This window comes from Manis pentadactyla, chromosome 11 (genome assembly GCF_030020395.1).
Source record: "Manis pentadactyla isolate mManPen7 chromosome 11, mManPen7.hap1, whole genome shotgun sequence".
NCBI classification, from domain to species: domain Eukaryota; kingdom Metazoa; phylum Chordata; class Mammalia; order Pholidota; family Manidae; genus Manis; species Manis pentadactyla.
The window spans coordinates 44,975,248-44,997,307 of NC_080029.1; the positions used below are offsets into that span (position 1 = coordinate 44,975,248).

The 22,060-nt window shown below is 37.8% G+C and overlaps 1 protein-coding gene across 3 annotated transcripts in view; it reads left to right on the forward strand.

Moving 5' to 3' along the window:
- The window catches only part of ATG14 (autophagy related 14), a 38,551-nt gene that overhangs the window by 11,183 nt on the left and 5,308 nt on the right, over positions 1-22,060 (forward strand). For all 3 annotated transcript variants that reach the window (XR_005031404.2, XM_036918545.2, XM_036918560.2), the window contains exons 2-9: positions 977-1,039; positions 3,668-3,710; positions 5,960-6,041; positions 10,557-10,794; positions 13,987-14,216; positions 15,450-15,567; positions 16,804-16,894; positions 16,971-17,056. Coding sequence is in view for 2 of the 3 variants with exons in the window: in XM_036918545.2 (XP_036774440.2) it covers positions 977-1,039; positions 3,668-3,710; positions 5,960-6,041; positions 10,557-10,794; positions 13,987-14,216; positions 15,450-15,567; positions 16,804-16,894; positions 16,971-17,056 (951 nt within the window). In the remaining variant the exon portion in view is untranslated. The remainder of the gene's footprint in view (positions 1-976; positions 1,040-3,667; positions 3,711-5,959; positions 6,042-10,556; positions 10,795-13,986; positions 14,217-15,449; positions 15,568-16,803; positions 16,895-16,970; positions 17,057-22,060) is intronic.

Sequence of the window (22,060 nt, forward strand, 5' to 3'; positions counted from 1 at the left end):
GGCTACCATTTTGAACAGCACAGATCTAGAAGGTCTGTTAGCCACCTTCAGCTGGCTGGGATTCATAGGACACCATACCCACCACCTGTAAGGTGCACGTTCTCCCGGGTGCTTATGGAGATTTCACGAAGGCACACTTTATGCAAGGCCGCCAAACACACTGAAGTCGAAAGATTGAAATCTCAGTATATTCTGGGACCTCATCAGAATTAAAGTAGAAAATAGTAAGTTACCTAGAAAGGCCCATATATCTGAAAATTAAACAATGTACTTCTAAATAGCTGACAGGTCAAGGAAGGAATTTTAAGGAAAATCAGAAATTTCAAAACTAAATGATAAAATAGCCTATCATAAGTTTTAGGTTTAGCTAAGGCAATGCTTAGTGGGAAATTTATAGCTTTATATGGTTATAGTAAAACGGGAGAAGCTTAAAATCAATGATCTAAGTTTCCATCATAAACTGCAAAAAAAAGGCAAACTAAAATCCAATAAGATGATAGCAGGAAGAAAATGATAAGGATAAGGGTGGAAGACTGATAGAGAAAATGAACAGCAATGTGATACCCTTCTTTTTTAACTTTAGTAAGTATCATTTGTAGGTGAGCAGAATTAAATCAAGCCTGCTAATTTAAATTATTTATAAAGGAAACCTCAATTTCCTTGAACTCAAATTCACTTGAGTGCTTTGATTTGCCTGTTTGGGAGGATAATTTAATGGGGCCAGGGGGACCCGGGGGAGGGAACTATAGACATATTTTATAAACTCATGAAAAAATTTTAAAAGCTGAGAGTTTGAACTTAGTTTTAAAATAACCAAATGGTAAGCAGCTGTGTATATCCCATGGAGAAGATGTGTATTTACTTTCAGTACAGTGACATTTCCAGACGATCTACAGAAATAATTGCTATCAGGAATTTGCATACTCTCTTTGAACTGAAAAAAATGAACATCTAAATAAACATCTTTTTCTTACAGGTTTATAGACAAGAAGGAAAGGTTAAATCAACTTAAGAGCAAGCAAGAAGAATTTCAAAAAGAGTGAGTTTTCGTTTTGCTTTTTAATTAACGGAGGTTATCTAGTTGCCATGTGGTATAATTCAGTGCTGTGGTATGCAGATGCATGGATTGCTAACTTAGGGAATTTAGAGTGCAACCTCAAAGGGTGGAAGAACAGTGCACCTAGGGGAAATAAAATAGAGATTGTCAAGTTTCTAGAAAATCTTGATATCAGACTCAGAGCTCACACTACACAGCAGGTACTCTGAGACTACTGTTCAGATGTGTGAATCAAACCACTGGCTCTGATGTGTGACAACTGGGTCCAGGACAGTAGGCATATGAGACTTAAATTAGTGATGGTGGCTCCTGTAGGACACCGTTGCTTCCATTTACCTTCCTCTGTATCAGTTTTTTTTTTGCAAAACATAGTCTGCAGGTTGTCTATATCAAAACTCAGTAACTGACTAATGGTTTAAAATGCAGTCGTGGAATCCTATGCTTAGATATTCTGATTCAGTAGATCTGGGGGGAAGTCCAGCAGTCTGAGTTATTAACAAGCACCCCTAATGAATCTCACCCTGGGGATTTGAGAATTGTCCTATGGATCCTTCTGTCCCAAACTGACCCAGTCATTGTTCTCCAGACACACTCCAGGTCTGATTAACACATTTATGAGCAGACAAAATCTTCTGAGATGCCCTGCATTAGAGAAACCTCCTTGGATTTATTTTATTTTATTTTATTATTTAATTTTAATTTAATTTATTTATTTTATTTTAATTTAATTTAATTTTATTTTATTTTTGAGAGGGCATCTCTCGTATTTATTGATCAAATGGTTGTTAACAACAATAAAATTCTGTATAGGGGACCCAATGCACAATCATTAATCAACCCCAAGCCTAATTCTCAACAGTCTCCAATCTTCTGAAGCATAACGAACAAGTTCTTACATGGTGAACAAGTTCTTACATAGTCAATAAGTTCTTACATGGTGAACAGTGCAAGGACAGTCATATCACAGAAACTTTCGGTTTTGATCACGCATCATGAACTATAAACAATCAAGTCAGATATGATTATTCGTTTGATTTTTATACTTGATTTATATGTGAATCCCACATTTATCCCTTATTATTATTCTTATTTTTAATAAAATGCTGAAGTGGTAGGTAGATGCAAGATAAAGGTAGAAAACATAATTTAGTGCTGTAAGAGGGCAAATGTAGATGATCAGGTGTGTGCCTATAGACTAAGTATTAATCCAAGCTAGACAAGGGCAACAAAACATCCACGGATGCAGAAGATTTCTCTCAAAACAGGGGGGGTGAGGTTCTAAGCCTCACCTCTGTTGATCCCCAATTTCTCACCTGATGGCCCCCCTGCGACCTCCTTGGATTTATTTAACTAAGTCATTTATCTAACTTACTTGGTCACATAAACTTTTATTTTTTTCCACAGAACGCTTCATCCCACAGAACAGATTTTTGCAGATGCTAGCTCGCACCATTTCTTTGGGAACCGATCATAGCATTTTAGATAATGAATTATCTTTTAACTATCATTATTAAGGATGACTGATGGAAATTACCGATTATGACTGAGGACAAGGGCTATGGCAGTTATGGAAGTTTATTGTGAACATTTATAGAAAGGCTCTGGTCAGTATTAAAAATTCAAAAGAAAGATGGTGAGAAAAAATTGCAGAAAACAGGGAACTTGGAAAACATTTTTTAAATGCTTAAGCCCCACTTTGATATTTCCAGCCATTTCTAAGAACTTATCTTTTTTTTTTTTTACTAAGGTATCGTTGATGTATACTCTTAGGAAGGTTTCACAAGAAAAACAATGTGGTTATTACACTCACCCTTATTATCGAGTCACCCCCATACCCCATTGCAGTCACTGTCTGTCAGTGTAGTAAGATGCCACAGAGTCCCTATTTGTCTTCTCTGAGCTACACTGTCTTCCCCATGACCCCACACATGCCATGTGCACCCATCATGATACCTCTCAATCTCCTTCTCCCTCCCTCTCCACCTGCCCTCCCATACCCCTCCCTTTTGGTAACCATTAGTCCCTTCTTGGAGTCAGTGAGTCTGCTGCTATTTCGTTCCTTTGGTTTTGCTTCGTTGTTACATTCCACAAATGAGGGAAATCATTTGGTATTTGTCTTTCTCTGTCTGACTTATTTCACTGAGCATAACACCATCTAGCTTCATCCATGTTGTTGCAAATGGTAGGATTTGTTTCTTTCTTATGGCTGAATAGTATTCCATTGTGTATATGTACCACATCTTTATCCATTCATCTACTGATGGACACTTAGGTTGCTTCCATATCTTGGCTATTGTAAATAGTGCTGCGATAAACACAGGGGTGCATATGTCTTTTTGAATCTGAGAACTTGTATTCTTTGGGTAAATTCCTAGGAGTGGAATTCCCGGTCAAATGGTATTTCTATTTTCAGTTTTTTGAGGAACCTCTATACTGCTTTCCACAATGGTTGAACTTGCTTAACATTCCCACCAGCAGTGTAGGAGGGTTCCCCTTTCTCTGTATCCTCACCAGCACTTGTTCCTAGTCTTTTAAGAACTTATTTGTTAAAGTTGTTGATTTTACATTTTTGAACTCCACAAAATTTATTACTGTCTCTTTTCCATACAGAGTGTTAAAAGCTATGGAAGGAAAACGAATAACAGATCAGTTGGTAAGCTATTAGAAGTATTTAATATTCTTTGTACTTGAAGTTACATGTTTTTAAGTTGGTAGAACTTAAAAAATCATTTTGACTTTAAATTTATTTTTGATCATTGTTTTGACAGTCCTCTGTTTGAATATATTTGTAGTATGGGCTTCTCAAATATTTCATCTAGATACCAAAACAGGTATTGACATATGATTATGGAATAAATCATCATAAAGGATAATTGTGAAGTCTGGTATTTGACATAGAAATACAAGAATAATGAGCTATCCTTTCTGAAAAAGTTTACTCATCATAAACACACACTCTAGGTAGATTAATGATTAAATATGAGAAGTAAATTAATAAAAATATTATAAGAAAATCTGTATTAATGTAATCTGGATGTGAGCAGACATTTAGAAGCTAGGAAGGAAAACCATTTGACAGAGTACATAAAAGCTTAAGTTCTACATTTAAAGACCTTAAGCAAAATGAACATGTACTGGGGAAAAAATCAGTACATGTGCAAATAAAGAGAGTTTAATTTTAATTTTTATTCACTGTTGGTGGGAGTATACATTGATATATTTATTTGGGGGACAGTTTGGTGGTGGTTTGTTGGTTTTTTTGTTTTGTTTTGTTCTTTTTAATGTACATGTGGTATGTCCAGCAATTTTCCTTCTAAGAAAATGCACAAGAATGTAGAGATTTATGGATAAAGAAGCTGATTGTCTGCAGCACTGATAGTAAAGTTAATATATAAATAATCTGTATGTTCATCAATCAGGGTGAGATAATTATGATACTGTTCAGCTGTTAAAAAAGAACATGATTATGTGTTGATATAGAATGATATTTTTTAATGAAAAAGCAAGCAAAAAGAAGGCTAGGGTAAAGTATTGACTCCATTTATATATGTGATTTAAATTCATACTCTAAAAAATCTGAAAAGATACGTATCAGACTTTGAGATTCCAACTAAAGAATGGGAGGAAGTCAGGAAAACAATCACTTTCTTTTTTCTTCTGTGACATTTAATATTTTTCACAATAAACATCATTCATAATTTTTAATTAATACTTGTATGTGGTATAAATGAATTTTGCTTATGCTGTGAATGTTACAGAAATGAAATATATTGTATGCAGAAAGATCATAGAAGACTAGTTATAAGGAATCCTATCCCCATTTTTCTAAATTCCCTTTACAAAATGTAGTTTTTCTATCAGAAACTTCAGTATCAATTCTTAAAGACTAATATATTTTAAAAGTGAAGATGTTTCATTGCTGAGCCAATTGATTCCTGAATCCATCAGTCCCCGTGAATCTATTAGCAAATGTCTCTGTCCCCCCATTGCAGAGGTTAGAGTGTACCCCACTGGAGCATCCCTGTAATGTTTTGTATCTCATGCCATCAGACTACTCAGACAAGTGTTAAACACCATAAGTATTTGAGCATTGTTTTAAGTTTGTAATGATCCACATGTATGGAGGCATTATAGAATGGATAATCATACTTTTAAGCAACCTACTAGATCATATTTTTCTGATCTTTTATTCATGTTGGGGGATGTTGCACCTAAATCCTGGTAATATAAGAAGGCAGTTTCATGTTTTATATAGTTTTATGAGGTTTTCAAGAAATCGTACATGAATTAGACACTTTTAAAGAAAAACTTCTGTTTTGTAGTTTTTATTATTTTGCAAGCAATATTTGCTTATCATATCAGTAAGATAATATGATGTTAATAGTCTCCTCAGCAACTCGCATGAAGAGTTAGAGCAGTGCATCCATAGAGCCTCCTGTGGTGATGCAGATGTTCTATATTTACACTGATCAGTGTGGTGGACGTTTAGCCATGTGGTGTTGAACACTTGACATGTGGCTAGTGTGAGCAGAAACTGAAGTTTTAAAATATTACATAATTTTAATTGACCTTTAAATAGCCACATGTGACAAGTAGTTATATATTGGACAGAGCAGGTTAAGAAAATAGCCTTCAACATTTTTCTCTGTGCTTTTTGACACTTGGAAGAACTAGATGGATTTTTCTTCTCTCTTAATTTCCTAGTAGTTGATATTAAAATGAGTAACATTTTTTTCTTTGTAATTCACCACAGTTTCAAAAGCAGTATATTCATAAATATAATTATATTGGTCTTTTCATTATGTTTTTAAGATTTACCTCAAAATAAGTGGTGATCCTAGGTAGATAATCATATTAACCATTAGAGATGGTTTGTGATATTTATTGCATACTTTTTTTAAGAGATGGAAAATAATGTCCTGCAAGATGAGGATTGAACAGTTGAAACAAACAATATATAAAGGAAATGAAGAAATGAAGAAAAGTAAGTAATTTGCTCCCCTTCTTCCAGCTCATAAGGGGCTTGTGTGGAATTTGTGGAATTAATAAACTAGAGAGACAGAGGAAGAGAGGAGGGTTGGGGGGCCATAGTGACTAAAAAATTTACTGCTTGTCTTCCTCGCCTTGTAAAACATTTGTATAAGGGTTTTTTTTCCCCCTATATATTTGAAACACACACACACACACACACACACACACACACACACACACACACACACACACAGATATAATGACCTTTAAATAAACTACTTTCTCAATTTAAAAAGTTAAGGAATGTATGTTTCCCATTCGCCATAGCTCAGAGTCTGTCTTATTTGGTACTCAGTTATAATAACAATTAGTTCATGCCAGAAGCACAATATCCTGACTTTTTCTTCCTTCGTAAGTCTCACACATACTTTTAATCTGTATTATTCTTACACTGTGTTTGTATACTTCATATTTTATCCTGGGTGGCTATGAAAATTTGAGTCCTCTTAGAAATCCTGCATCCTCAGAAATGCTCCTTATATTTTTGAAGATCAATGTTTGAAGTTCAGAATGAGTCATCACACCTTGTGAATCCCTTTCTTGTCTACTTTTTGCTTTCAGAAGCAAGTATTTTATAGTAGTTATAATAGTGTAAAAGCTTCCTTTGAAAATGTTTGGCCTAATAAAATACTCATGTAATGTTGCACAGGTTTTAATAAGCTAATGAAGCAGGGTGGCATGATGAAAAGGTGCTCAGAACTGCAGACAACTGATTACCCACTGCATTTGGCATACATTCTCCAAAGGCCCTGTCTGATAGCAGTGTAGGGACTCGTTACGTAACACTGGCTCACCCTCTTTCCCTGTCCTGTCATGTTCACACCAGGCATCTGGTACCACACAGCTTGTGAACCTCCTGAAATTGCTGAATTTACTGTGCTCTTGTGTGTTTCTCTGAGGAGCAGGCTTAAAACTTTAATCAACTCAAATTTTAACACATTCCTAACCCCCCAAAAAAAGGAACCATGCAGAAAAGAAGGTATGATTCTAAAGCAGTGGGCCCTGTAACAGTGGTTTCTGTCCCCACCAAATCATGAGAGTCATCTAGTGACTTTTTAAAATATAGAGAATCCTGGGACCCACCCTGGATTTAGGAAATTAAAATGCCATGTGTGAGTGCTGGGTCAGTGTTTCTTAAACTGTCTCTAGTAAAAGACCAGTTTTTTTCTCTTTGATTTCTAATCTGTCATAAACTGATACTGATACTTTCATAAGATACAATAAAATTATTTACTAGAAAAATGTTTGCACACTCGGATGCAATGGCAATGTCAGGTTGCCTTGACAGAGAAAAAAGTTTCTAACCTTAACTCTGTTATTTCTGAGGCTTCTCTTGTCTGACTGGTAAAGGTTTAATAATGGGCCCAGATTCATTGGCCACACTTAAATAGCCCTACTCTGGGTGGTTCTCGTGACCTGCCAGGATTGAGAAGCACTTTAGAACATAAATGCAAAGTAGTTGCCATCCTATAATGAGACTCAGAAAATTTTGCAAGCAATTTTAAGGGAATTAATCTATTCCAGAAGCTATGCATGGACTGAAGTCCACAGGTTAAAAGCTTGGTACCTAATAGATACTAATATATTTTTTAACTTTGATGTTGTAATACCACATATATTCAGAAAAGGGCATAAATTATAAACTGTAGAGCAGATGAATATTTCTCCAGAATCTTTTGATTTAATGTGTCCTGATACAAAATAATGCAGATACATTATACAGCATAGATAGGAAGTTGGGTTGTATGAAATTTCATGGTTGAATTGAACTGTGCAACAGTCAGTTACATACCCAAACAAGCAAGGGTACGTTATAGAAATAGCATTTAAAGGAAAGTGTTTTCATGGTTGGGGGAGAGGGCATGGAGAGGAGAGACTAAACTCTGAGTTCCTATTCTGCACTAGTGATGAGTTCCTGCCTCCTCTGAGGGCCATGAAACTAAGTTGGAAACTGTCCACCATAGCACAGGGTCATGGCTAGACAGATTATTTGAGCACTTGTAAAGTGCCCAGTAGAGATCATGCAAATACATGAGCTTGCTGAAAAGTAAGTGTATGACAGGACCAGAGACTTAACTTTTTTTTATTAAAGTATCATTGATACACAATTTTAATGAAGGTTTCACATGAACACCATTGTGGTTTCAACATTTACCCATATTATCAAGTCCTCACACACCCCCATTGCAGTCACCATCTATCAGCATAGTAAGATGCTATAGTCGTTACTTGCTTTCTCTGTGCTGTACTGCCTTCCCCATGACCTAACTATATTGTGAGTGCCAATTATAGTGTCTCTTAATCCCCTTTGCCCTCCACCCATCCTCTCCAACCACTCCCCTTTGGTAACAGCTAGTCCCTTCTTGGAGTCTGTGAGTCTGCTACTATTTTGTTCCTTCAGTTTTGCTTTGTTGTTATACTCTACAAATGAGTGAAGTCTTTTGGTACTTGTCTTTCTCCACCTGGCTTATTTCACTGAGCATAACACCCTCTAGCTCCATCCATGTTTTTACAAATGATAGGATTTCTTTTTTTTTTTATGGCTGAATAATATTCCATTGTGTGTGTGTACTGTATTTTCTTTATCCATTCATTTATTGATGAACACTTCAGTTGCTTCCGCATCTTGGCTATTGTAAATAGTGCTGTGATAAATGGGTGCATATGTCTTTTCAAATCAGGGATATTGTTTTCTAGGGCTAAATTCCTAGGAGTGGAGTTCCTGGTTCAAATGGTATTTCTATTTTTAGGTTTTTGAGGAACCTCCATACTGCTTTCCACAACGGTTGAATTAATTTACATTCCCACCAACAGTGTAGGAGGGTTCCCCTTTCAGAGACTTTTAGGACAGTCACATTGAACGGGCATAGTAAGGAGATGCATCTAAGAGAAATAAAACTACAAGAGACCTTATGCCTGCAACAGAACACTTAGTTCTGTAGTCCTCAGTCAAAGAGGACCATCTATCAGACATTTATTACATGCTTGTTATATTCTAGTCAGGAGACGACTTCAGTTGGACCTGGTATAAAGAACTAAGTTATGTGCTATAGGTGAGGTACATGCACAATACCACAGACTTGCAAGGAGCAAGAGGTCTGGGGAGTGATTATGGATGGTTGGGGGGGTGCTTTGCTGAGTAAGTAAAATGTGGACATTTGCAGAATAGAAGCAAATAGCATTCCTGGAGAGACACTGATATGAGCAACAAGATGGAGATGAGATATTTAGGGGATGAGGACTGGCTCAGTATCCATCCATCATGCATTTCTTTAAGTAATTCCACCTTGTGAAAAGGAATTGAAGTATCTAGTAATTGAGAGAGGCTAGAGTGAAGAGTGTGCAGAAGGAACTGTGGGATAAACACCAGTTTGGAGGTGACCTGGAGGCTGAGGAGTTTGGTTTGTATTTGATTGGCTGGCAGTGCAGAAATGCTGAGTGTTGGCTGCAGTTTACTGAGACAGTAAAAGAGGGTGTGGTGTGGCCAAGCCAGAGCTACGCAATTTGGGTGAGAGTTAATAGGTTGTGATAGTGAAAATGAAAAGAAAGCCTTATATTTAAGGAACTATAGGATAGGACACCTTGTGGAACTGACCATCAAGGGATTGATTTAGGCAGTTGAAAACCAAAATAATCAAGTAGGAAACTAGCTTAAAATGTATCGAGGCTTTCCTGGAAAAGTAGCTTGATATTGAACTTGTTTGAGCCTCCTTAGTTGTTCCTAGGTATCAGATTTTACAGCTTTTTGCTGTTTTAGAGAAGTCTAGCTACAACCTAGCACAGCTAGCAGGTCTTTTTATCCAGAACCTAAAAGGAGCTCCTCCATAAGAAGGACATAAATCAGGCAGGGTGAGTGTCTGTCTCCTTTCTTGGTTGTGTGACCAGGCTTTTGTTGCCTTTGCAGGACTTTAAATGCTGATGTAGAACAGGAGCTGGCCGGGTAGGTGGTTTCACCTGCCGGGGACTGCTGTCCACTATCTCTGCAGGGCTCTCGGTCTATATTTTTTCTGCATGAACGCCTGCCATGAGCTTATTCCAGGGTTATCTGAATGTAGCCCAAGGCAAACTCAAGAGGTTCTGATGAAAATCAGATAGCCAGTAAGTTTTTCAAACTTGAATTAGATATCTTTTCTGCCCAGTGTGGCTGTTCTTTAGTGCTTACTGTAAGGAAGTCAGATACTTCCTGGGCTAAACTTAAAATGATAGAATAGTCATTGAGTGGTTCTCACTAAAGATGATTTTAAGTGGAGATCCAGTCATTTGAATGGTGGTCCCCTTTGCTTTGTGTGTAATATCTGCTTGAACTGAACTCTCAGTTTCCCTTAGTGAACATTTCCCAGTTAATTTTATAGAGGTTTTGCTTTCAGTTGAGACCTGCAGGAAAACACTCAGGCTTGTTGGGCGGGGTTCTGCAGTATCCAGGCACTATTTGTAGGGATAATTATTGGGTGTGATTTATTTCTTTTAGATTCTGAAGGCCTTCTCAAAACCAAGGAAAAGAATCAGAAGCTTTACACTCGAGCACAACGGCATCAAGAGAAAAAGGAGAAGATTCAGAGGCACAATCGCAGGCTTGGTGACCTGGTAGAAAAAAAAAACATTGACCTAAGAAGTCATTATGAGCGTCTGGCAAATCTTCGGCGATCGCATATATTAGAGCTCACCTCTGTCATTTTTCCCATTGAGGAAGTAAAGACTGGTGTGAGGTACAATAAGCATGTCTTTTGACTCCAGGAATAGATCAAGTTCCAAAGATTAAGTGTTTGTCAAATATGTCAATATGTCATTTATTGGGCCTCATTCAGGGGTCACTGGTTTTCCTGGTAATGAAACTTTAGTCTTATCTGCTTCAGCAAACAGTGTACACTGAACAAAATTGGGGAGGTAGTCAAGGTGGAGGGCGGTTGCCCTCCCGAGAAGTGGAGCCGAGGCATGTGCACTCACAGAGCTTCCAGAGGAGCTGCTGACTCACACTGCTGATGCAGAACCATCTGATGGCTGGTGTTGGCTGCCATCCCAGTTGGGCTGTTTATTAGTTATGTGCTCTGACGCAGGTTCTTGAACCTCAAAGTCTAATTTCCTTGTCTCTTAGATGGGGGTAATAAATGCCTACTTTACAGAGAAGTCATGAGCTAAAATGGAAGAAAACACTGGTGTTCACTGTCTCTTACTTGGCGGGAATAACATGTTGTTTCTGCCTTTTCTCGGTAACTAGCTGCTGTCAAGCACTGGTTACTGCAACTTCATCTTAGGCTGTAGTGCCACAGATACCCTCAGGAGTCAGTGGGATGGGCAAGACAGTAGTTACCCATCAGGCTGTTCATCAGGACCATTCAGGAACTTTTGAAAAATACAGGTTCTAGAGTTCACACTCCCAACTTCCTTCTAATACTTTTATTTATTTATTTTTAAAACTTCCCCCAATAATGCTAATGATTATCCAGGTTTGGAACCTACTACTGAAGATTTTCATTTGCTTTCTCACTACCATCAGGCTGTTCCAGTTGAGGATTTCCTGTCTCTTCTCATTGCTCTCACTTTCTGCAGCTTTCCCTAGAATTGGGCAGTCAGTGGCCTGTTGCTAGTTAGGACTATTACTGTTCTTTGCTACCTCAGCTTCAGTGAGTTATTTGTCTGTTGCCAGAATTAGCTTCCTAAAAGCCCAAAAGTTTGACTACTGCTTCTGTCTTGAAAACTTGCTTCTGACTCTTACAGAATAACTTCTCATTAGCAGTAGTTGGCAAATATAAAAATTAAAAGGCAAATTCAAAATACAGCAGAATAGAAAGTTCAGAAATAGACCCTAATGTGGCATTTTGGATCAATGGCAGAAAGTTGGATTATCCAAAAATTGGTGTAAAGAAAAAAAAGCTGACAAAACAGAAACATTCTGCCAAAGTAAATTCTGATGGGCCAAGCTCTCAATATTAAAAGACACTAAGTAAACAAAGGTTAAGACACTTCTTCAGATTTTGAGAGACTAAGGAGATTGACAACTGGATAGAAAGTAGCAGAGGAAAAACATGGAGGAAAACCTTTTTCTTCTATACCTGTGCTTTTAAAATATTTTATTAGTGTATATTATTATATACTGTTAATTTTTTCAGCCGATATTTTTAAGTTATTCCTAAATAAGTCTTGTTCATTGACATTTCTCAAACTTCCTCAAGTGAAAGAAGGAAGAAATAGAGGTACAGCTTAGAATTGGCCATGGTGCCCTCGTCCCTAATCTTCTCTGTGGCAGCCAGGAGGAGTTATCTTAGGAGTACATTGTGGCAGAACAGAAAAGGATTGGGAACCACTGGTGAAGAAAAGAGAATCTAAACTTAGTGCAGCACAGAAGGCCCTTCCCTGTCTGCCCATTTCCTACTTACTCCATCTCTGGGCACTTCCCTTGTGTGTCCTGAATCTAACTGCACTGATCATCTCCACTCCTCTGACATATTGTGTTCTTCCCACTGTGCGTTTGTACCTGCTGTGGCTTCTCATTCCCATTCCACTCTGTAGGCCAGCAGTTCTCAAAGTGTAGTTCGAGGACCTCATTAGGTCCTTGAGACCCTTTCATGGGGTCTGTGCAGTCAAAACTATTTTTATAATCACTAACACTTTATTTTCCTTTTTCACTGTATTGACATTTGCACTGGTGACTCAAAAGCCACAGTGGCTAAAACCTCTGGTGCCTTGATAGATTCCAAGGCAGTGACCCCCAAACTGTAGTGAGAGAGTCATTGTATTCCACCAGGTGCCTGCAGCTTAAAAAGGCATTTTCTTTAACATACTTTATTGTAAGAATAAAATTTATCATACATAGTTTCACATTAAGAGTGTTCCAGGTGAAGCAGTAGAAACTACTAATTTTATCTAAATGTTACTGCCTTGACCGTTGTGTACATATCTTTTTAATGCACTGTATGAGGAAGTGGGAGGTACGTGAAAAGCAGTTGTGCGCCACACAGGAGTGCCATGGCAACTCCAAAAAAGCACTTGAGTGAGTGGCAAGTGGAACTGGTTGTTTTTTTTTAAGGGACTCAGTTTTTACTTGGAAGAACAACTGAAAGACTTGGGTATGAAAAGAGGTTTTCGAAAACCTTGATTTTTGCATTGTGCTCTGCAACTCAGCTGGTCAACAAACTCCACTAATTTTCTCATTTTGAAAATACAGATTTTTTTCATTAAAATAGGCTATGTTAACACATACAGTTGACCCTTGAACAACTTGGGTTTGAACCATGCAGGTCCACTTCATAATGGTTTTTTTTTTTTTCCAGTAAATATATTGGGAAGCCTTTTGGAGATTTGTCTCAAAAATTTGAAAAGACATTTTCTTTAACTTACCTTATTGTAAGAATACAGTATATAATACGTACAGCATACAAAGTACATGTTTACCTACCTGTTTATATTATTGGTAAGGCTTCCAGAGAACAGTAAGTAGGCTATCAGTAGTAAAGTCTTTGGAGTGTCAAAAGTTATATAGATTTTTGATTACATGTGGGATCAGTGCCCTTAAAACCTCCTGTATTGCTCAAGGGTTAACTAGTTTTTTTAAAAAATAAAAACCTTAATTTCTCTCAGATTTCTAATACAGTAAATAATCAATAGGTCTAACCCCCATACACAAAAGCTCTTTTGGGGGCCTCAGAAAATTTTACGTATGTAAAGAGGTCTTGAGATCAAATAGTTTGAGAACCTAAAACTTGAGGCCTGAGCTCATGGTGTGGGCTTCTGTGCCACAGCTAGTTTGATCTCCACCTCTGACAGAAGTACTTCTCTCTGTATGTTCCTGTTAAATTCCTGTCCTTGAGTGCATCTTTTCAGTGTTCTGGATTCCTGGCAAGTATGTTACATGTTCTTGAAAGCCCAGTCCCCTGAAATCTGTATGATCTTCTGGTTTTTAGAGATCCCGCTGATGTTTCTTCAGAGAGTGACAGTGCCATGACCTCCAGCACCGTGAGCAAGCTCGCAGAGGCCCGGAGGACGACTTACCTCTCGGGGAGATGGGTCTGTGATGATCACAATGGGGACACGAGCATTAGCATTACAGGGCCTTGGATCAGCCTTCCCAGCAATGGGGACTACTCTGCCTACTACAGCTGGGTGGAGGAGAAGAAAACCACACAGGGGCCTGGTGAGAAACAAAGAGTCTCTGAAAGCTTTTTATATGTGTGTATATATGTTTTTTCTTTAGTTAAGGTAAAATTTACATAACAAAATGAATAGTTTTAAAGTGAACAATTCAGCAGCATTTACTACATTCACAGCATTGTGCAACCATCACCTCTCTCAAGTTCCAAAACTTCTCATCACCCCAAATGGAAGCTCGAGGGCATGAAACAGTCACTTCCCCCTTCCTCCCAGCCCTCGGCAACCACTACCTGCCTTATGTCCTTACAGATGTGTCAGTTCTCAGTATTTCATGTACACAGGGTCATGCTACATGGCCTTTTGTATCTGGCTCTTTTCACTTAGCAAATTGCCTTCATGGTTCATCCACATTACAGCATGTATCAGCATTTCATTCTTTTTATGACTGCATAATAATTCATTGTATGGATGTACCACATCTTGTTTATACATCAGTGGATGGGCTAAAAACATATTTTTAGATATGTCACCCTTTGGGGATCAGTAATAGCTTTATTTATATGAAAAAACCTCACTGTTTAAAGAAGTGTATTTAGCCCATTGAGTCCCATTTTTATAGTTTCTAACTTTGTAAAGAGCTTGTTTTAGCAGTCCTCAATAGAGATGGAAATAGCCCAATAGAAAAACCCTTTAAAATCCCTAGAGCTTCTTTTTGTTGGAGGAGTGTTCATTTAGTTGTTCAGCAAATATTTAGTATATATGTGCTGTCTGTCATGCACAGTGCTGGTGATGCAAAGGTGATGTCACCCAGATAGGTGTAGCCCTTTGCTTTTCTGTGGAGAGGGCAGGAATCAACTAATAAGTAATGATCAGAGGCACCATAGACTGGGTGCTGTGGACCGATCCGCACCATCATGGAATGGGTCTCGTAGCAGAGAAATACTTTTCCATAGAGTACCGTGGGAGGCCTCTCTAAGGAGGTAACATTTAAGTTGGATAGTAATTTTTCTCATAAATAATACATTACTGGGTCCAAGCAGTTTAGACTTTAATTTCATTAATGCTTGGCCTGTTTGGGCCCAATTGCTTAGGTTTCATTCCACTCAGCAGAAACCACAATGATGAAACATTATTGTCTGGCCATGGTCTTTTGATTAGTAAGAAGTAAAATATAACCATCAATAATGTAATGATAAAATTACAAATGATAAAGTCTAGGTTCATTGTTTTTGTTGAAATTAAAGTTTAGTGTATGGTTGTCATTTTTATACTTCAGACATGGAGCATAATAACCCTGCCTACACAATCAGTGCTGCGTTGTGCTACGCGACTCAGCTGGTCAACATCTTGTCTCATATACTGGACATAAATCTTCCCAAAAAACTTTGCAACAGGCAAGTAGTTGAAGGGGGTGATGTCATCTTTGTCATGGATCACTCATCTTCCTGTTATGTTCTTATTTATTCTAATTAACTCGAAAAGAAGAATTTAAGTATTACCAAGACAGAAAAGGTCTGACTGTGAAATGTTGAGATTCATTTCAATAGCCTAATGTGTAAATTTGTTTCATTATCTTAAAATTGCACGTGAAGTCTTTGAGAAGACCACAGAAAATCTCCCACTTGAAAAAAATTGAAAGAAAAACCAGAATATTCAGAGGGTATGCTCATGTATAAGAACTGGGTAAATTATAACATTTGGATTTTGTATTATTTTTTAAAATAAAAAACGTGGCTTAAAATTCAAAAAAAATATAAAGATCTGCAGTTTACCCAGTTCCTACTAAGAGCTTCCTATCCACCTCTAGTTACCTTTGCTTTTCAAGTCAATATAAATATATATTATTACCACCACCACCCCCGACTTTTAAGCACAAAAGTTACCATTCTGTACTAAGGTGTTTTGCACCTTTTTAAGTTTTATTAACAAATACTTATCAAGCACTTATGTGTGTGCCAGGTACTGTTCTAGGCACTGAGGGGGATACAGTGTGATCAAAACAGAATCCTGCTCTCCTGGCTTTTACATTCTAATGGAGGGACAGTAATAAACCTGCAGGGTGGGGCTGACATAGTTCTCCCTGTGGAGAAGGTTAAAGCAGAGTGAGAGGGGAATGTGAAGGCAGGGAAGGGCTGGCTGTGTTTAGGCAGGTGTGTGATCACATGTAAACCTGAGGGAGGAGGGAGCCAGCTGTGTGGGTTGCTAGGGAAAGAGGCTGCAGGTCATGTGGGACCACTGTGAGCCCTCTGCTGCCATTCTGCACAAAGTGGACAGTTGCAAAGTTTCTTTTATATAAATGTGCCAAGATCTTTCTAGTCCCCTATTTATACTTAAAGGATTAATCTTCTAAATACATTTAATTAGTGTGCAAGTATTTGTGTAGAATAAGCTTTCAGAAGTGGAATCACTTGCTTAGACAGTATGTGCATTTGTACTTGTTATTGGGGTATGGATGTGCTCCCAATGACGGCAGTCGTTCAGTCTTAGAAAGCTTCTGTTAATTTATTGAGAGAGAAGAAAGATGAGGGATATGTTTTATCCTGAACTATATATAAAGCATACTATTCAAAATGAACATTTTAATTTAGAATTTCCTCCAAAAATACAATGTTACAAATTGTGTTTTACAGTGAATTTTGTGGGGAAAATCTCAGCAGACAGAAATTTACTCGAGCAGTGAAGAAACTGAATGCAAATATTCTTTACTTATGCTTTTCCCAGGTATGCAAAGTATGCTGAGCTAATTTCTTACTTGTTACGTTATTAAAAATATTAATTGATTTTTTGCCTTTTCTAGCATGTAAACTTAGATCAATTACAACCACTGCATACCCTCAGGAATCTGATGTACCTGGTCAGTCCGAACTCTGAACACCTAGGCAGGTAAGAAGGTTGCTTTCCTCCAACTAGTGCTATTATGACTGCTTTATTAAGTAGAGTTGTCATAAGTGTTTGCAGAGCATAGCCTACTCCCACCCCTACTCTCTCCAAAATGGACAAAAACAATGCATGGTGGTACAGAAATAAATGTTCTTGTGTAATCATTTCTCAGAGAAAGTTAATATCAAACCTTTTTTATACCTAAAGTAGAGTAGAAGAACTCAGTGTTCCTGGAATAGGGCTTTCTGTTCTGTCTCTGAAGACCAAAAGCCACCTCTTTGAATCTGTGTCTATTTCTTCTCTAGTGTAGCCTAGTGTCTACTCCATTTCTTGTTCATATTCTTCTGTGCCTGCTCATTCCTTTCCATCCTAACAGGTCTTCACAGTTCCCTTTTGTCACTGAGTCATCTGGCCTCCGTTTGTTGGAGATAAAGGGTTTATTAGAAGTTTATGAGATGAACTAGTTTAAAATCCATTAGCTTAAAAATGGGAGTCAGTAACAAAAGAGACCAACCAGGTCTGGTCTATGGGATCATTTTAGTCTCTCAGCTCACAAAAGCGTGATGCAGGTGAGGCCTGTCTTTGGTGCCATCTGCACACCCCTGCTCTGGGTGCTGCTTTTGGTCCTTGCTCTTAGCGGGCCGTCTGTGCATTTCTGCAGACTTGACCTGGTTAATGTCTTTGTACTTTGGAAAGAGAACAAAGAAAAATAAGAGGTAGGAAAGTTCTTTTGGGACTCCCCATCCTGTTATTCATTTGCTTCGACACTGGAACGCAGCTCAGAGGGGATCCCCTCCATTGCCTGGGTGACTCATGCAGTGAACTTCCCCCAGTGATCTGCCCGTAACCGCTGTCTTGTGTTTCTCTCTCTCTCTCTCACACACGCACACCCTTAAAACAGTAGTTAACTTTTTTTGGGACATAGACCCCTTTGGAAAAAGCTGTGAACTCTCTCCAGGAAACTGCATGTGTGCCCAGAATTTTCTGCCATTTTTAAGGAAGTTCATGGCCCTTACTCCAATCCCATTCGTTAGTTCATGAGCCACAGAAACCTTTTGGAAACCCATTCTGGTTTTAGTGGTTGATTTCTGTGGGTGTGCTAGCCATCCTTTCTGTACCTTATTTGTAAAGGGTTCAACATTAGGAAATTTATCTTTAATAAGAATGAATGAATATTTATTGACACTGGACCAGCTACTTTATGTGCATTAAATCATAGGTAAGACTATTATTCTTTGCGTTGTAGTCTGGTCACTCATGCCCATGGGCAGAGAGCCAGAAAGAGTGGTGGAGCCAAGGTCCAGCACACGTCTGGCTAATTCCACAAAGCAGTAGACACCCGTGCTTTTAACTGATGCACAGCATTCCATCACATTAACAGGTTAAAGAAGAAAATACATCAACTCAACCTGACAGATGCCAGAAAAGTAATGAGTAGATCTCAGTAATAATTAAAACTATTAGCAAAGTAAAAATAGATGATCAATAAAAGATATCTGCCACAAACCTATACAAAATCTATATACTTAATGACATGTTACTTGCATAGATATGTAATAGAAGCATTTCTCTACAGTCAGGAAAAAGAAAAGTGCCTCCTATCACTGCTATGCTAACATTGCTCTGAAGGCCTGGAACTTTATTTAGAAAGAAGTAAGGAGTATTTATATTAGAAGGATAGAAACTAAGTTGGCATTGCAGACATTATTGACTATTGAACTGGATAGCCAAGAGAAATAAGAAGCTATTAGAAATAATAGTTAAGTATGGTGACCCAATACAAGATCAACAAACTAAAAGCCATTGCTTTCTTAACATGTTAACAACTAGTCATAACATATAATGGAAAAAAAGGGTTTCTTTTACCATAGCAACAAAAACTCTAAATTATATAGGAATAATCCTAACAAAACATGCAAACCTATATTAAAAAAATATGAAACTTTAACAAAAATTATTGAACATGTATTTCTCGAATGTCTTCCAGGCACTGTATGAGGTGTGGGGCTGAATGAAAGAAACAAGGTCTGAAGCAGTGAAGACCTTTGCAGTTTTCTAGGCAGCGAAGGCTCAGTATTGCTCTGGAGGCCTGGAATTTTATTTAGAAAGAAGTAGGGAGTATTTATATAAGAAAGAAACTAAGTTGACATTATTGCAGACATTATGTTGAACTGGATATCCAAGAGAAATAAGAAGCTGCCTTCACTGAGGCCTCCAGAGCAATGTGATACTGAGCCTTTGCTGCCTAGGGTTTTCTAGGCAGCAAAGGCTCAGTATTGTAAAACAGCTGCTTCTCTCCATAAGGAAACCTGATCAGAATTTCAAAAAATATTTCATAGAACTTTGACAAACAAGCTGATTCTAAAGCTCAACTAGAAGCACAATCTGCAAGGAAATTTTGAAACAGAATAATAAGAGATGGGCTTTGCCCCTTCTAAAACATAGTGTAAAGGTAATTAAAACAGGGTGCTGTTAGCATGCATGTAGGTGGCGCAATCAGAGGAAGAGAATAGAGTCCAGAGGAGGCCCTGGCATGTGTGTGTGTGTAATAATATATGATAGGGGTGGCATGTTGAGTAAGATGATAATAGCTCAGTGGTGGTAGGCTAGTTGGGTATTCATATGGGGGAAAGAGTCGGATTCTTACTACATTCCATATATAGAAATAAATTCCAGATGACACAAAATACCTTATTCTTAAAAAGCTATAAAATAACTAGGAGAAAAGATAGTGTTTTATAATCATAGGGTGGGGAGAGAATTCCCAAGCAAGCCACAAACCCCAAAAACTAAAAGAAAAGGAGCTACACATTGTACTGTGTAAACTCTAAATGTCTCTGGTAAAAGACAGCACAAGCAAAGTTAAAAGGCAACAGATAACGTTTTGCAACTTCACACGAAAACAAGTGGATTAAAATCTTAAGTTATTTATACTCTTCCCAATTAGTAAGATAAACCTAATAGAAAAATGGACAAGTACTCAAGTAGGCAGTTCACAGAAAAGAAATGCTAGTAGTCAGTATTCAAGTGAAAAAAAATCTTCAACCTCAGTCAAGAATAAAGTGCAATTCAGGAAAATCTTCCCGTTTTCAGCCATTAAAAAAAGTTTTTGCCATTTCGACAAACATGCTACCAGTGTTGGTAGTGGTTTTCTTCTACTGAGAATGGACTTCTTTGGCAGGTCTGCAGTTTTCTCTGGGCTTGCCATTGAGTTTTCCCATCTAGAAGGCTCCATCCGACTGAAGCACACATACATGTGCATGTCCGAATTCATGCTGTGAACCCAGAGGTCAGGAAGTGGAGCTTTAGAGGTCATCTTTCACATTTGCCTCAGTCAGAAATTGGGCTTTAGAGATATTATTAATGGAACCTGGGTGGGACTTCCTTTTTCCACTGAGGCTAGTGTAACTTCAGGCTCTCATCCTAAACCCAACATAAATTATTTTGTCCTTAAATAAATTCAAACTTACAGAAAATTGCAAAAAAATAAAAATAGTACAAAGACACATAAACTCTTTACTCAGATTCACCTTTGTATTTTCCTCATTTGCTTTATCATTTGTGCAATGTCTCCATAAATACGCATATGCGTGCATGCGCACACACACACACGTTTTCCTGAACCCTATAAGGTTAAGTTACACACATGATGGCTCTTGCACCCTTCATTAACCACAGTACAATTTTCAGCATCAGCAAATTTAACCTTGACAACAATACTTCTATTAGTCTACGCATCATTTTCTCAGTTGGCCAGAGAATGTCCTTTATGACAGCAGTTTTCCTCCCCGGTGCAGGATCAGCCTTGAATTGGGTGCTGCATTTATTTGCTGTGTCTTTTTAACCTCCGTTAAATCTGGAATATTTTTAAGCCTTCCATCTCTTAGGACATTAACATGTTTTCCCTTGTCTAAGGGAACTTTCATTTGGAGTTTGATGTTTCCTTGCAGTGAGTTTCAAGTTGTGCACTCTGGGCTGGAACACCTGCCTGGGTGGGAGCATCTTCTGGGGGCCACATCTGGAGGCCCATAGGAGCCATCTGTCCCTCCCTGGTCATGTAATTTGATCACCCTCAAGATGATTTCCAGCTTCTCCACCGTGTAATTCCTGTATTTTTCCTTCCTTGCATCTAATAAGCAGTCTGTGTGGGAGACTCTCTCAGGCCACACAGTTACCCTTCTCATCGGAATTGCCTCCTGAACTTAGTATCTATTAATTTTTCTTACCTGGTCAATCTTTTCCATGATGGCACCTACATTAACACATTATCATCCAAAGTCCACAGTGTATTGTTAGCTTCACTCTTGCTACATATTCTATTAGATAACACTTTTGAAGTAAGATATTTTGCAACAGAGACTTTTTTTTTAAATTAAGGTATGATTGATACACAGTCTTATGAAGGTTTCACATGGAAAAGCAATGTGGTTACTACATTTACCCATATTATCAAGTCCCCACCCATACCCCAATGCAGTCACTGTCCATCAGTTCATCACTTACTCTTCAGGGAATCTGATCATTGCTTTTGCCTTTTTTTTTTTTTAGAGGGCATATCTTATCTTATATTTATTGATCAAATGGTTGTTAACAACAATAAAATTCTGTATAGGGGACTCAATGCACAATCATTAATCAACCCCAAGCCTAATTCTCAACAGTCTCCAATCTTCTGAAGTATAACGAACAAGTTCTTACATGGTGAACAAATTCTTACATAGTGAATAAGTTACATGGTGAACAGTGCAAGGGCAGTCATCACAGAAACTTTCAGTTTTGATCACACATTATGAACTATAAACAATCAGGTCAAATATGAATATTCGTTTGATTTTTATACTTGATTTACATGTGGATCCCACATTTCTCCCTTTATTATTATTATTATTATTATTATTAATAAAATGCTGAAGTGGTAGGTAGATGTAAGATAAAGGTAGAAAACTTAGTTTAGTGTTGTAAGAGAGCAAATGTAGATGATCAGTTGTGTGCCTGTAGACTATGTGT